Below are 14,832 nucleotides of genomic sequence, written 5' to 3'. Positions count from 1 at the left end.
TCAACACTTCTACAGCCTACTGGTAAACATTAAACACTTCTACAGCCTACTGGTAAACATTAAACACTTCTACAGCCTTCTGGTAAACATCAAACACTTCTACAGCCTTCTGGTAAACATCAAACACTTCTACAGCCTACTGGTAAACATTAAACACTTCTACAGCCTTCTGGTAAACATCAAACACTTCTACAGCCTTCTGGTAAACAATAAACACTTCTACAGCCTACTGGTAAACATTAAACACTTCTTCAGCCTACTGGTAAACATTAAACACTTCTACAGCCTTCTGGTAAACATCAAACACTTCTACAGCCTTCTGGTAAACAATAAACACTTCTACAGCCTACTGGTAAACATGAAACACTTCTACAGCCTACTGGTAAACATTAAACACTTCTACAGCCTACTGGTAAACATTATACACTTCTACAGCCTTCTGGTAAACATCAAACACTTCTACAGCCTACTGGTAAACATGAAACACTTCTACAGCCTACTGGTAAACATTAGTGTGGTCTCCGTGGCTCATCAAACACTTCTACAGCTTACTGGTAAACATTAGTGGAGCAGATTGTGTGTTCAGGGCTTCTGCGTGATGACAACCTAATATATAGACTTACTGGTAGACATTAGTGGAGCACATTGTGGGCTCCATTTTCGTCACCGCTAAACCCCTTTTCCATAAACTTCTTTGCCTTTTGGCGTGTGGTTAAGATGTCCCTTCCCGGTGGGCTTTCTTAACCTGACGCTGCCAGATGAGGGCGGTATTGGGTAACCATGTTCCCCAACACAGCATTCATCTGGGATCTCTCAAGCAGTTGAGCTGACAAAAATCCGTTCCGTACCGGACCAATCAGCGTGAGCTAAGGGCGGGATATGTGCGAAACCGGACGTGAAGCTATACAGACACGTCAATATGATTGGTTGTGTTTGCACGCCCACACGGTGATAGACAGACGGTCCCATCCAATCATGTACCAAGTATCTTGAAAAAAAGGAACAGCCCCGTCATTGAATTTGCTTCCGCGATCCCAGATCCCAATAAGCTGTGAAACAAATTTGTGTAGCAAGCTTCTTGGATCTGGCAGCGTCAGGTTAGGGCTTTCTGCCAGGTGATTGAAAAGCACCTGGACTACATTTGCGCCCATACAACCGTAACGACTACTTTAGTGGATGTGTGTGTGTGTGTGTGTGTGTGTGTGTGTGTGTGTGTGTGTGTGTGTGTGTGTGTGTGTGTGAGAATTTAGTGACTTTACAATTTAGGCATTTAGCAGATGCTCCTAATCCAGAGATTTACATTAAGCAAGAACAAAAAAAGCATGGGAATACATCACATAAAAAGCATTTATCATGAAACATGCGTAAACTAAGAACGTAACAGTGGAATATCTATATAATGAAACTATACATATAAACTATACATACTATACATACTATACTATGCTATACATTATGTACTATGACGTACTATGATGACTACATACAATGCAATTATAGTGCTGTCTACATAACATGCTATAAGTCTGTATCAAATGGGGGCTAGACTTTAGTAAATGGTAAATGGTGCATTTATATAGCGCCTTTATCCAAGGCGCTTTACATAGATTGTGCATTACATTCACCCATTCATACACCGATTGCGGCGGAAGCCATGCAAGGCACCAACCAGCACATCGGGAGCAATTGGGGGTTCAGTGTCTTGCCCAAGGACACTTCGACATGTAGACAGGAGGAGCCGGGATTCGAACCGCCGACCCATGGATCATTGGACGACCTGCTCTACCTGTTGAGCCACAGCCCCACGTGACGCCCCTAGTGACGCCCTAGTCATGGTTGGCTGCCTCCTAAGCCAATGACAGTCTGAACGGCATAAAAACCCATACTCTGAAGTATGGGGTGGCAACAACAGGAGCTAACGGGAGCTAATGTTATGAACTATAGCCTACTGGAGCTAGACGGCAACAATAACAACAGAAGAACTTCGGAAACGGGCGCTATACTTTATGCATACTACAGCATCACACAAAAGCATCAAAAGTCGCAGATCTGCAAGCGCGATACTTTTGAATTTGAGTCCTGAAAAGTACCAGTTTTGGACAGTTTTTGTGAGGGTAAAGTGTGTGTGTTTTTACAGGTGACAGAGTGTGAGATCTTCCTGTCTTTTTACAGGTGACAGAGTGTGAGATCTTCCTGTCTCTGTGAGGGTAAAGTGTGTGTCTTTTTACAGGTGACAGAGTGTGAGATCTTCCTGTCTCAGTGAGGGTAAAGTGTGTGTCTTTTTACAGGTGACAGAGTGTGAGATCTTCCTGTCTCAGTGAGGGTAAAGTGTGTGTCTTTTTACAGGTGACAGAGTGTGAGATCTTCCTGTCTCAGTGAGGGTAAAGTGTGTGTCTCTTTACAGGTGACAGAGTGTGAGATCTTCCTGTCTCAGTGAGGGTAAAGTGTGTGTCTTTTTACAGGTGACAGAGTGTGAGATCTTCCTGTCTTTTTACAGGTGACAGAGTGTGAGATCTTCCTGTCTTTTCACAGGTGACAGAGTGTGAGATCTTCCTGTCTTTTCACAGGTGACAGAGTGTGAGATCTTCCTGTCTTTTCACAGGTGACAGAGTGTGAGATCTTCCTGTCTCAGTGAGGGTAAAGTGTGTGTCTTTTTACAGGTGACAGAGTGTGAGATCTTCCTGTCTATTTTTACAGGTGACAGAGTGTGAGATCTTCCTGTCTATTTTTACAGGTGACAGAGTGTGAGATCTTCCTGTCTCTGTGAGGGTAAAGTGTGTGTCTCTTTACAGGTGACAGAGTGTGAGATCTTTCTGTCTCAGTGAGGGTAAAGTGTGTGTCTCTTTACAGGTGACAGAGTGTGAGATCTTCCTGTCTCAGTGAGGGTAAAGTGTGTGTCTTTTTACAGGTGACAGAGTGTGAGATCTTCCTGTCTTTTTACAGGTGACAGAGTGTGAGATCTTCCTGTCTTTTCACAGGTGACAGAGTGTGAGATCTTCCTGTCTTTTCACAGGTGACAGAGTGTGAGATCTTCCTGTCTTTTCACAGGTGACAGAGTGTGAGATCTTCCTGTCTCAGTGAGGGTAAAGTGTGTGTCTTTTTACAGGTGACAGAGTGTGAGATCTTCCTGTCTATTTTTACAGGTGACAGAGTGTGAGATCTTCCTGTCTATTTTTACAGGTGACAGAGTGTGAGATCTTCCTGTCTATTTTTACAGGTGACAGAGTGTGAGATCTTCCTGTCTATTTTTACAGGTGACAGAGTGTGAGATCTTCCTGTCTCAGTGAGGGTAAAGTGTGTGTCTCTTTACAGGTGACAGAGTGTGAGATCTTCCTGTCTCAGTGAGGGTAAAGTGTGTGTCTTTTTACAGGTGACAGAGTGTGAGATCTTCCTGTCTCTGTGTCTTTTTACAGGTGACAGAGTGTGAGATCTTCCTGTCTATTTTTACAGGTGACAGAGTGTGAGATCTTCCTGTCTATTTTTACAGGTGACAGAGTGTGAGATCTTCCTGTCTCTGTGAGGGTAAAGTGTGTGTCTTTTCACAGGTGACAGAGTGTGAGATCTTCCTGTCTCTTTACAGGTGACAGAGTGTGAGATCTTCCTGTCTCTTTACAGGTGACAGAGTGTGAGATCTTCCTGTCTCTGTGAGGGTAAAGTGTGTGTCTCTTTACAGGTGACAGAGTGTGAGATCTTCCTGTCTCTGTGAGGGTAAAGTGTGTGTCTCTTTACAGGTGACAGAGTGTGAGATCTTCCTGTCTCTGCTGGTGAAGTTCCTGGACGGAGAGAAGCCCCAGTGGCTCAGAGCGGTGGCCGTGGAGTCAGTGCACCGGCTGTGTGTGCAGCCTCACCTTCTACGGTAAGAACCACACCTTCTACGGTAAGAACCACACCTCCTACGGTAAGAACCACACCTTCTACGGTAAGAACCACACCTTCTACGGTAAGAACCACACCTCCTACGGTAAGAACCACCGGCTGTGTGTGCAGCCACACCTTCTACGGTAAGAATCACCTCCTACGGTAAGAACCACACCTTCTACGGTAAGAACCACATACTGAGCAGAAAAAGTTTGGGAACCACTGCCCTAGTTTGTGTCTCAGACCTTTACTGGAGAGATGTGAATTTGTGAACCCTCTCTCTCTCTCTCTCTCTCTCTCTCTCTCTCCCCCTCCCTCCCCCAGGTCGTTCTGCCAGTCGTATGACATGAAGCCTCACTCCACCAAGGTGTTCAGAGACATCGTCAACGCCCTGGGATCCTTCATCCAGTCCCTCTTCATCACCCCCAACAACGGGGGCAACCCTGCTGCTGCCAACGCCCCCACTGGTGAGTTCAGCATCACTGAAGTGGCAATAATCACGTTAAACCACACCCTCTCGTGTAATATTGCAATTCTACCACAGTTACCCTTAAAACTACGAAAATCGCTGAAAGAATATATTTTTTTAATGACAGATGTAGTCACTATACGACCACAAATGTCCCAAGAAACTAGCTATAGCCTAGCCACCGAGTTTGCTGCGCTCTGGGAGAACAGAGCAGCTGAATTCTTTGTTTTGATTAGGTGTTGAACGGTGCTGGTTTAACCCACGGCAAGAAAGGCTGTTTCAACCAATCAGATTGCTTCCTCAAAACTACCTTTTTTTTTTAAATATTTCAAATTCTCAATTCTCTTCCTTCCTTCCTTCCTTCCTTCCTTCCTTCCTTCCTTCCTTCCTTCCTTCCTTCCTTCCTTCCTTCCTTCCTCCCTTCCTTCCTCCCTCCCTCCCTCCCTCCCTCCCTCCCTCCCTCCCTCCTTCCCTCCAGGCGGGTCAGCGTCGGGCGCCCCGGGCCCCGTCCAGGGTGGTCAGGGCGCGGCCGGGGGGCCGGGGGGCAGTCTGACCACCCAGGCTGCCTTCGAGTACCGCGGCACCTGGATCCCCCTGATGACGGTCAGCGTGCAGGGCAGCGCCAAGGCCACATAGTGAGTACTGCTACCGCACACACTGCACGCACGCACGCACGCACACACGCACGCACCGCAGGCACGCATGCACGCACGCATGCACGCACGCATGCACGCACCGCATCGCACGCACACACCGCATGCACGCACCATGGTTATAATAGTTAACTAAAACTAACAAAAAAACGAAAACTAAAAAAAAAAACTAAACTGAAACTTTATTGTGTGTCCTCAAAACTAACTGAAATTATAGACAAAATACCCTCGGTTTTAGTTTTTAATATTTATATGCCTTTCGGATATTTATAATATAATCCTTTTAAATTAATTCGATTCATTTCCTCATTTCTCCAACAAGTTTTACGGCAGTTTTCAGCACCGTACGGCAGCATGTAGCCATGCTACCACATTTTACCATCTTCCAATGTCCTCCTCCTACTACAGCGTCACACAAAATGCTCTAAAGATCCACAACTTCAAAACACGGCTCGAAGTGACTCGTTTTGAGCGTTTTGTGGATTTGCTATTTTTTTATTTGAATCCTGAAAGGTAACCGTTTTGGACCTATGATGTTTCCACCCATAGAGTATTACAAGGATAGAGAACCTTCTTTGGCCCCCTGGTGGTCGTGGAACGATCTACAGTCCAGACTAAAACTGGCTTTGAAAGTTCCCTTCAGAAGTTTCAAAAGGAGCATCTTAGATGTACAGTCCAACATCTGCACATGTTTGGATCAAGGTTAACCCATTCTGACCTGAGATCAGATTCATACGAGGTTTCCGCCGGACACACACTGGTCCTGATGAACCCATTCTGACCTGAGATCAGATTCATACGAGGTTTCCGCCGGACACACACTGGTCCTGATGAACCCATTCTGACCTGAGATCAGATTCTAAAAATGTCAGTCGTTCTTCGATTTTTCAAAAAATAGCAGACCTACAAGCTCGTATCGCGCCACTCGGTGGCGCGATATGAGCTTGTAGATCTGCTATTTTTAAATAGCTAAAGCATAACATGATGCTGACACCAAAATGGGTGCCCGGTCAGAATGGGTTAATAATAGTAAACTCAAACGAACTCAAAAACATTTTAGTTAACTGAAACTAATAAAAAATTAAAAAAACGATAACTATACGATAACTAAACTGAAACTGTATTTTGTGTCCTCAAAACGAACTGAAATTATAGACAAAATACCCTCAGTTTTATTTTTTATCAATATTTATATGCCTTTCGGATATTTATATAATATAATCCTTCATTACCGGTAGATTCATTTCCAACTAAACTATAACTAAACTAAAACGAAGCATTTCACCAAAATAAAAACTAACAACCCCGCTCTAAAAACGAACTAAAACTAACTGAATTAGAAAAAAAGATGTCAAAACTAACTATAACTAAACTATAATGAAATAACCAAAACTATTACAACCTTGGTTTGGATATTATGTTCATGCCTATGTTCATGACTATATATTTATGTGTATATTGTGTACTTTGCCCTGCTACTAAAAAGTAGTACTTTGGTGACTTGTTGTATTTATTCATAGGTACTTTAACCCATTTAGGTCTGACCTCAAAATTTAAAAAATAATCTTCTAATTCATCCAGTTTTCTGAAATAAATATTTTCACGATTCTTCAAAAATAGCAGACCCTACAAGCGCTATGAGCTTGTAGGTCTGCTTGTAGAGCTTAGCAGCTTGTAGAGCTACAGTTGTAGATCTGCTATTTTTCAATAGCTAAATAATAACATAATGTTTAAAACACCAAAAGGGGTTCCCCGTTCCCGCCCCAGAATGGGTTAAGGTGTATTATGGATGTTGTATTTGCTGGTCCAAAATGTAACATTGTCGATGTGGTATTGAAGTGTCATTTTATTTCTGCGTTCTGTGTTTACTGGTTAAATAAAGGTAAAAAAAGAGAGAAAAGAACTAGGGCCCAGTGCTTCAACGGTGGAGAGCCTCAATGGGGTCTTGCTTCCACCCGACAGAGACCATTTTACAGGGCCCTAAAAGACAGGAAATTGCAGTGATAGCCAGAGGGCCTGAGCCTCGCTCAGAGAGGTTTTTAAATTGCAGCGACAGCCAGAGGGCCTGAGCCTCGCTCAGAGAGGTTTTGAAATTGCAGCGACAGCCAGAGGGCCTGAGCCTCGCTCAGAGAGGTTAACCAGAGGGCCTGAGCCTCGCTCAGAGAGGTTTTAGCCAGAGGGCCTGAGCCTCGCTCAGAGAGTTTTTGAAATGAATAAATGGGTCTTTCCTCTCAAGGTAACGTGAGCTGCTTGTAGAAGACCTTTGATGTTTTACGAGGGAAGTCCTTTAATGCGTATTGAATTAAGGCTGAGAGATGATACTGTGTGTGTGTGTGTGTGTGTGTGTGTGTGTGTGTGTGTGTGTGTGTGTGTGTGTGTGTGTGTGTGTGTGTGTGTGTGTGTGTGTGTGTGTGTGTGTGGAGACTGAGACATTGTTTATACTCGACTAGACTGTAAACAAAAGCAGATGGGAGGACACTCAGGACAGGTGTACTGTACTGTACTGTACGTGCACAGGAGTTGAATCACACTTTTGAAACACACACACACACGCACGCCACACACACCACACACACACACACACACACACACCCACACACACACACACGCACACGTACACACACACACACACACACATTCATGAATTCTCTGCCTCTAGTGCCCTGTTCTTAGATCTTAGTCCTGTATTGAATGTTGTGTGTATTATTTTACTATTATCTGGCTGCAAACCAATTTCCCGCAAGGGACAATAAAGCTAACCTTGAACACACACACACACACACACACACACACACACACACACACACACACACACACACACACACACACACACACACACACACACCTTGTATCAGGGGATTGTGAGATGCAGTTCAGACACACAACATTTGCACAAAATACCTTTTCAGTCCTGGGAACCATCTACCCACTAAGCTGCTGTAATAAGACTGTGTCCGACATTCACATCTTTTAAGGTTCATTTAAGGGTAGACCGGACAAACAAAACTGTCGACATTTTGTTATTATTATTATTTTTACTTCTCCTTTGTACCGTTTGTACTCGGGTGTGATGTGTGATAGGAATGTGTGACAGGATCAGGTGTGATGTGTGATAGGAAAGTATCAGCAGGAATTTAACCCATTCTGACCTGAGATCAGATTCATACGAGGTTTCCACTGGACACACACTGGTCTGATTAACCCATTCTGACCTGAGATCAGATTAAAAAAATGTCAGTCGCTCTTCGATTTTTCAAAAATAGCAGACCTACAAGCTCGTATCGCGCCACTCGGTGGCGCGATACGAGCTTGTAGGTCTGCTATTTTTAAATAGCTAAAGCATAACATGATGCTGACACCAAAATGGGTGCCCGGTCAGAATGGGATAAGACCGTGGTGAGAGCAGAGAGCATGTTGTATGGTTTAGACCAGGGGGGGACAATGGAGAGAGGGCCACTATATTTCCATAATCACTCCAGAGGGGCCACATTGCATTATTACTTTCGTAGCAAAAAATAGACGATATACAAGCTCAAAACGCGCCGCACTGCGTGAAGTGAATGCCCTAGTAGCGCCCCGCAAAAAAGTAAAAATCCTAATATTTGTCCTCCTCCCTCCCCTCCCCCCTCCCCACCCTCCTCTCCCCAGCCTAGAGATGCTGGACAAGGTGGAGCCTCCGTCCATCCCCGAGGGCTACGCCATGTCCGTGGCCTTCTCGGCCCTGCTGGACCTGGTGAGAGGAATCACCGCCATGATGGAGAAGGAGCTGGCCAAGGAGGAGGCCGAGGCGCACGACTTCAGGGAGACGCACCCGGGAGAGGCCTGGACGCCCCCGCCTGGTGAGGGAGGGGAGGGGAGGGGAGGGGGCATGAGGGAGGGGGGGGGAGGAGTGGCAGCCCCCAACCTAATGATATACGTTGTCATAGCACCCGTCCCACATGGAGATCTGTGTATGTGTGTGTGTGTGTGCAAACTGAAAAGTGTACTTGGCAATCAATTCGGGCCCACTGGCAGAGCCTGATTGGTTGAGCCTCAATGAGGCTGAAGGCAGAGGCTGGAAATTGCACAGGTGAAAGGCCAGTGGGCCTCATTAGGGGATCAGCTTCTAAAAATGTCTTCTACATCCTGACAGTTTTCTGAAAAAGCTATGTTTCTGTGTCAGTCGTTCTTCGATTTTTCAAAAATAGCAGATCTACAAGCTCATAGCGCGCCACTCGGTGGCGCGCTATGAGCTTGTAGATCTGCTATTTTTCAATAGCTAAAGCATAACATGATGCCAACACCAAAATGGGTCCCCGCCCCAAAATGGGTTAAACCCACTGGCAGAGCCTGGCCAGAGCCTTTTGTGGCGGTTCTGGAGACCCGTGGGTCCGACCGACTCGATACCTGGCACTCCCCTCCCAGTGGAGGGGAGGGTGGAACGCGTGTGTCGAATGTGAAGTCGGGTTGGGGCAAACGGTTCTCGAGTTACGTGCATTACAACCGCACACACACGTACGCACACGTACGTACGTACGCACGTACGTACGCACGTACGGTACGCAGAGACGTGGCGCATGCATAGTAGGACAGTAGGGGGCGGGGCAGTCCTTTATAACTCCATGCTTTACCACCAAACCATTAGCAGCTCAAATGCCATGTACTGTATAATATGGAATGTCACTCTGAAAAGAAGCACTCTTCTGACCCCTGGTGGCCACCACCACTATTACACCCCCTTGTATGTTTGACACCTTCAGAAGCATTCTGTATTTAAATGGCTAGAGCCAGGGCTCCAGCGTGCGACCTATTAGGTCGCATATGCGACTTAATTTCTTAATGTGCGAGTTAAATTTGAACGAGGTCGCACCGGTGCTACTTATTGCTTTCACTCCCAGCCTCAACCATGAAGCACGGGCATTGGGCGATAATAAAATATTACTTTATTCTCGCTCATTCCGCGCCTCCTCTCTCTCTCTCTCTCTCTTTCTCACTCCCTCTCTCTCTCTCTCTCTCTCTGCCTGTCTGCACCGGTCTGCACACGACATGCGTGAGAACAGCGAGGGCACGCTCACTGATCAACCCCGAAAAAACCGAAACTGATTTCAGCATCGGCTGTTGTATAAGTTTCCCTGGAGCGCACACTTAGCACACATTTTACAACTATGATGACGCATGCTGTGCATTGCTGTCGCTGAATCCACGGAGACAACATATGCGCCTCGTCCCCGACCCCAAACACGGTAAACTTGTTGTTGAAAAATAGCTTCCAATAGCTTGTTATTTTGCGTCGAGTAGCGCTGTGTGCAGGCCATACACTGTATGCAGGCCAGGCTACATACATGATCGCCTCGAACAAAATACACCTCCCACGTGAAACCTGGTATATTCTTCGTCGTACGACGTGGTGTTGCATGCTGAAAATAGCAGATTTACAAGCTCACAACGCGTCGCGTCGCGTCCACCACACGTTGTGAGCTTGTAGATCAGCACATGGAAACATGCAGGCTGAGACGTTTAGGAACTTTCCCCTTCACAATAAAAGCACATCAGCTTTCACATGTTCATTCCATATAAAGAAAAGACAGGAGGAAAGTGGGCAAGGATTATGAATTTGGTGGCATTTCACATTGCAAAAGGGTGCAGGAAGAGTGGGCTGTGGGCACCTCAGTGTTAAATATCCTTATTGGCCATTAGGTTGAACATGCCCATGCAGAAGGTGTCTCATTTCTGTTTCATATACAGTAGCCAAATGATAATAACGATATGGAAAAATGCACTATAGGTTAATTAATTATAATAATTTCCTTTAGAATGTGTGTGAGTGAGAAATATAACATGTTATGTGCTTAATTTAAGGCATTTATACATCTCCCCAGCCAAGAAAACCTGTGCTAGCCTTGGTGATAAGGTCATGTATTAATACAGCTCTGCGGCGCTATACAAAAAAAAGTTGGTGCTACCTAATTTGTGGTGGCGCTACCAACTGAAAAGGTAGGTGGCACCAGTGCTACCTGTGAAAATGTTAGTCTGGAGCCCTGGCTAGAGCACTTTGGTAGAGGTTTGGCTTTTGTTGTTACCTTGCCATGATGTAACTCTAAAGCCGGACTGTGTGTGTGTGTGTGTGTGTGTGTGTGTGTGTGTGTGTGTGCGTGTGCGTGTCTTTCAGGAGGTCATGTGGTCTGGGAGGAGATGGTCAGTGCGTGTTGGTGTGGTCTGCTTGCTGCACTGTCTCTACTGCTGGATGCCAGGTTGGTACCCATGATGTGACATGTCCCAAACCGCCCCCTAAGGTCTTCCACCGCCGGCTTGCTCGCTTTGCCCAAAGAAATGGCAACTAAAAAATACGGGGAAGCAGCTTTTTGCTTCTACGGGCCGTCGGCTTGGAACAAGCTCCCACTGTACCTTCGTCAGGCAGCCTCTGTAGACATTTTTAAAGCTCAGCTTAAGACCCACTTCTACAACATTGCCTTTAATTGATCTTTTATTTTTTATTTTTCATGTCCTCACTGTAACTGCTTGTTTTTTAATGTCGTTGCCTTGCTTTTCTTTTATTCTCCATTGTTCTGTAAAGCACTTTGAGCTGCATTTCATGTCATGAAAGGTGCTATACAAATAAAGTTTTATTATTATTATTATCATCGAACCTGGAAGTTATGCGGGAACGCCTACTGAGTGGCAAAAAATTACTTCCTGGCCTTGACAGCCCCATTCATCCAAACAGAAAAGTTGTATTTGATTGCATTTAATCCCTAAAATAAATAAATAAATACATGTAAAAATAAATCAAATGGTGAAAATAGCAACAAACCAAAGAAATGCAGATCGACAAGCACGTGAAAAAAATGCCTTTGGCAAAAATAGTTTTAGGCCAAATGTTTGCCTTTCATGCCATATACCCAGAGGAAGGTTACGGCTCCTGTGGTATTAATTATTTCAGAGCGAATGTTTTGAACTCAAATCTTTGCTTCTGGGGGGGGGGGGGGGTCCCTGGAACCACATATTTTCAGATGGGGGTCAGATCATTCTGGGGGTCCTCAACATGAAAAAGGTTGAGCATAGAAACGTGGGTTTTTCAAAAAACTGTCGGGGTTTTAGAAGACATTTTGTAGAATCGGCCTCAGGTCTAAATGGGTTAATATCATGAGATGGGGGTCAAATAAAGAGGTTACAGTATATCCTCTTTGTGGAATAGAATCAAGCGTCGGGTCCTAAACTAAATCTTGTACGTCTTGTACACACACTTCCATTGGGAAGGAGGAAAAGTTTTTAAAAAAGGCTTTTTTTTGGGTGTGAGGGAATTTATAAAAGCGCTGTGCACTGCAGATCAATGCCTTTCAGTTCAAGGCATTCTCATCAGTGTGCGTGTGTGTGTGTGTGCGTGCGTGCGTGCGTGCGTGTGTGTGTGTGTGCGTGCCCCCTCTGCCTTTTTGACTTGTTTTCAACAGAACAGTGTACCCTGGGACACGAGTACTTCATAAAAGTATTTCTCTTCTACAAAGGAGATCAGACTTTAGCTTCAGAATGGGAACTCGCTGTGTGTGTGTCTGTCTCTAAGCCCACAGGGCTGCTGGGATTTGGGTTTCGTTTCACTTCTGCTAGACGCACGCACGCACGCACACACACACACACACACACACACACACACACACACACACACACACACACACACACACAAAAACAACATCCCTGAGTCTTCGGTTCCTCATTTAACCCATTTAGACATGCGGATGATTCTACTAAATGTCTTCTAAATCCTGACAGTTTTCCCCTATGTTTCTCTGTCAGTGGTTCTCAAACATTTTCATGTCAAGGACCTCCAAAAATATATGTAATTGGCCGCCGACCCCCATCTGAAAATATGTAGTTCCAGGGACCCCCCCCCCCCAGAAGCAAAGATTTGAGTTAAAAGCGTTATATTCAAAGATCGCACTACATTTTCACTATTTTTCAAAAATAGCAGACATATAAGCTCATATGAGCTTGTAGATCTGGTATTTTTCAATAGCTCAAGCGTAACATAATGCTTAAAACACCAAAAGGGGTTAACATAATTGTCACTGTCAGGTGGAAACCTCATATGTCCAAAACGGTCTCTTGCAGATCTACAAGCTCATGGTTCTGCCACTTTTGATGCCTTTGTGTGTCGCTGTAGTATGATCAAAGTAGTGCGTTAAATTATGAAGAAAACAACTCCGTTAGGATGTGGAGATTTCTGCCCGAACAGCGACGATATGAAAAGCATTATTTATTTAGTTTAATTTCGAGGACCCCTAGTGTCAATTAGGCCACGAACCCCCATTTGATTTTCTCTCTCTCTCTCTCTCTCTCTCTCTCTCTCTCTCTCTCTCTCTCTGAGAGTGTGAAACCAAATGGACCCACGGTTCCATTTGTACACACCTTAACTACATAATCGCCTGGTCGCAATTATAATGGAAGAATCACAATTATCTTTTCATTCATCATTCATCTGTATAAAGGAATCCGTAGAACATTATCGCAATTAGCTTTGTTCACAAAAGCCTGACTGTCAAAACAGAAATGTAATTTAGAATCACATGTTCCAATGCCAGAAACGCAATTAAATCGTTAATCACTATTTCTATGACAATTAAGCGTCCAGTAAAATGTCATGATTATGTCCGCCTAGTCTCGCATAGCCAGACAACTAATCCACAATCTCTGAATGTTATATAATATAGTCTGGAACTACACCTCCCGATATCCAAGCAAGCATTTTTTTATTTCCATTTCTGCTAAGCAGCAAGCAGCAATGTACTGTGTGCTTAGATGATTGTGATTTATATTAGGATAAATGTACTGTGTGCTTAGATGATTGTGATTTATGTTAGGATAAATGTGCCGCGGCTGTAAAGACGAAACGGAAGTGAGGATGAGGCTTAACCCATTTCGGGCGTGAACCCCTTTTGGTGTTTAAAACATTGTTATAATTTAGCTATTGAAAAAATAGCAGATCTACAAGCTCATAGCGCGCCACCGACCTTGTAGGTCTGCTATTTTTGGAAAATCGTGAAAATATCTATTTCAGAAAACTGGAGAATTTAGAAGAATGTTGAGGTCAGGCCTAACTTCCACTTATTAAACAGAATGTTGAGGTCAGGGTCAGGGGTCAGGGGTCAGGCCTAACTTCCACTTTATCGCGTACTCATAATCAATCAGAGCTTCCGTTCTTCAGAGTGTGTAGCGGATTTGAAAAATGTGCGAGAGGCAACAGTCTGGCAACGCAAGACTAATGGCCGCCATTCTTCCCTTCCTCCTCCCTCCTCTTCCTTCCATGGTGTCCTTCCTCCTTTTCCCTTCCTCCTTCCTCCTCTTCCTCCCACGGTGTCCTCCCTCCTCTTCCTCCCACGGTGTCCTCCCTCCTCAGCACGGACGAGACGGCCACGGAGAACATCCTGAAGGCGGAGCTGAGTGTGGCGTCGCTGTGCGGCCGCCTGGGCCTGGTGACGCCGCGGGACGCCTTCATCACGGCCATCTGCAAGGCCTCGCTGCCCCCCCACTACACCCTGACTGTACTCAGCCACAACTCAGCCAACCTCAACAACAAAGGTAACTACACCCCCCCACTACACCCTGACCGTACTCAGCCACAACTCAGCCAACCTCAACAACAAAGGTAACTACACCCCCCCACTACACCCTGACTGTACTCAGCCACAACTCAGCCAACCTCAACAACAAAGGTAACTACACCCCCCCACTACACCCTGACCGTACTCAGCCACAACTCAGCCAACCTCAACAACAAAGGTAACTACACCCCCCCACTACACCCTGACTGTACTCAGCCACAACTCAGCCAACCTCAACAACAAAGGTAACTACACCCCCCCACTACACCCTGACTGTACT

The 14,832-nt window shown here is 45.2% G+C and overlaps 1 protein-coding gene across 1 annotated transcript in view; it reads left to right on the top strand.

The window, feature by feature from the left end:
* The window catches only part of mon2 (MON2 homolog, regulator of endosome-to-Golgi trafficking), a 100,849-nt gene that overhangs the window by 44,805 nt on the left and 41,212 nt on the right, over positions 1-14,832 (top strand). The window contains exons 9-14 of the mRNA XM_083762877.1: positions 3,732-3,856; positions 4,183-4,325; positions 4,806-4,962; positions 8,629-8,819; positions 11,129-11,210; positions 14,348-14,529. Coding sequence (XP_083619003.1) covers positions 3,732-3,856; positions 4,183-4,325; positions 4,806-4,962; positions 8,629-8,819; positions 11,129-11,210; positions 14,348-14,529 — 880 coding nt within the window. The remainder of the gene's footprint in view (positions 1-3,731; positions 3,857-4,182; positions 4,326-4,805; positions 4,963-8,628; positions 8,820-11,128; positions 11,211-14,347; positions 14,530-14,832) is intronic.

The sequence above is a fragment of the Protomyctophum parallelum genome, assembly GCF_964188405.1.
Source record: "Protomyctophum parallelum genome assembly, chromosome: 4".
NCBI lineage: Eukaryota > Metazoa > Chordata > Actinopteri > Myctophiformes > Myctophidae > Protomyctophum > Protomyctophum parallelum.
The sequence above is the reverse complement of the archived record's forward strand: the minus strand, read 5'-3'. Positions and strand labels throughout refer to the sequence as shown.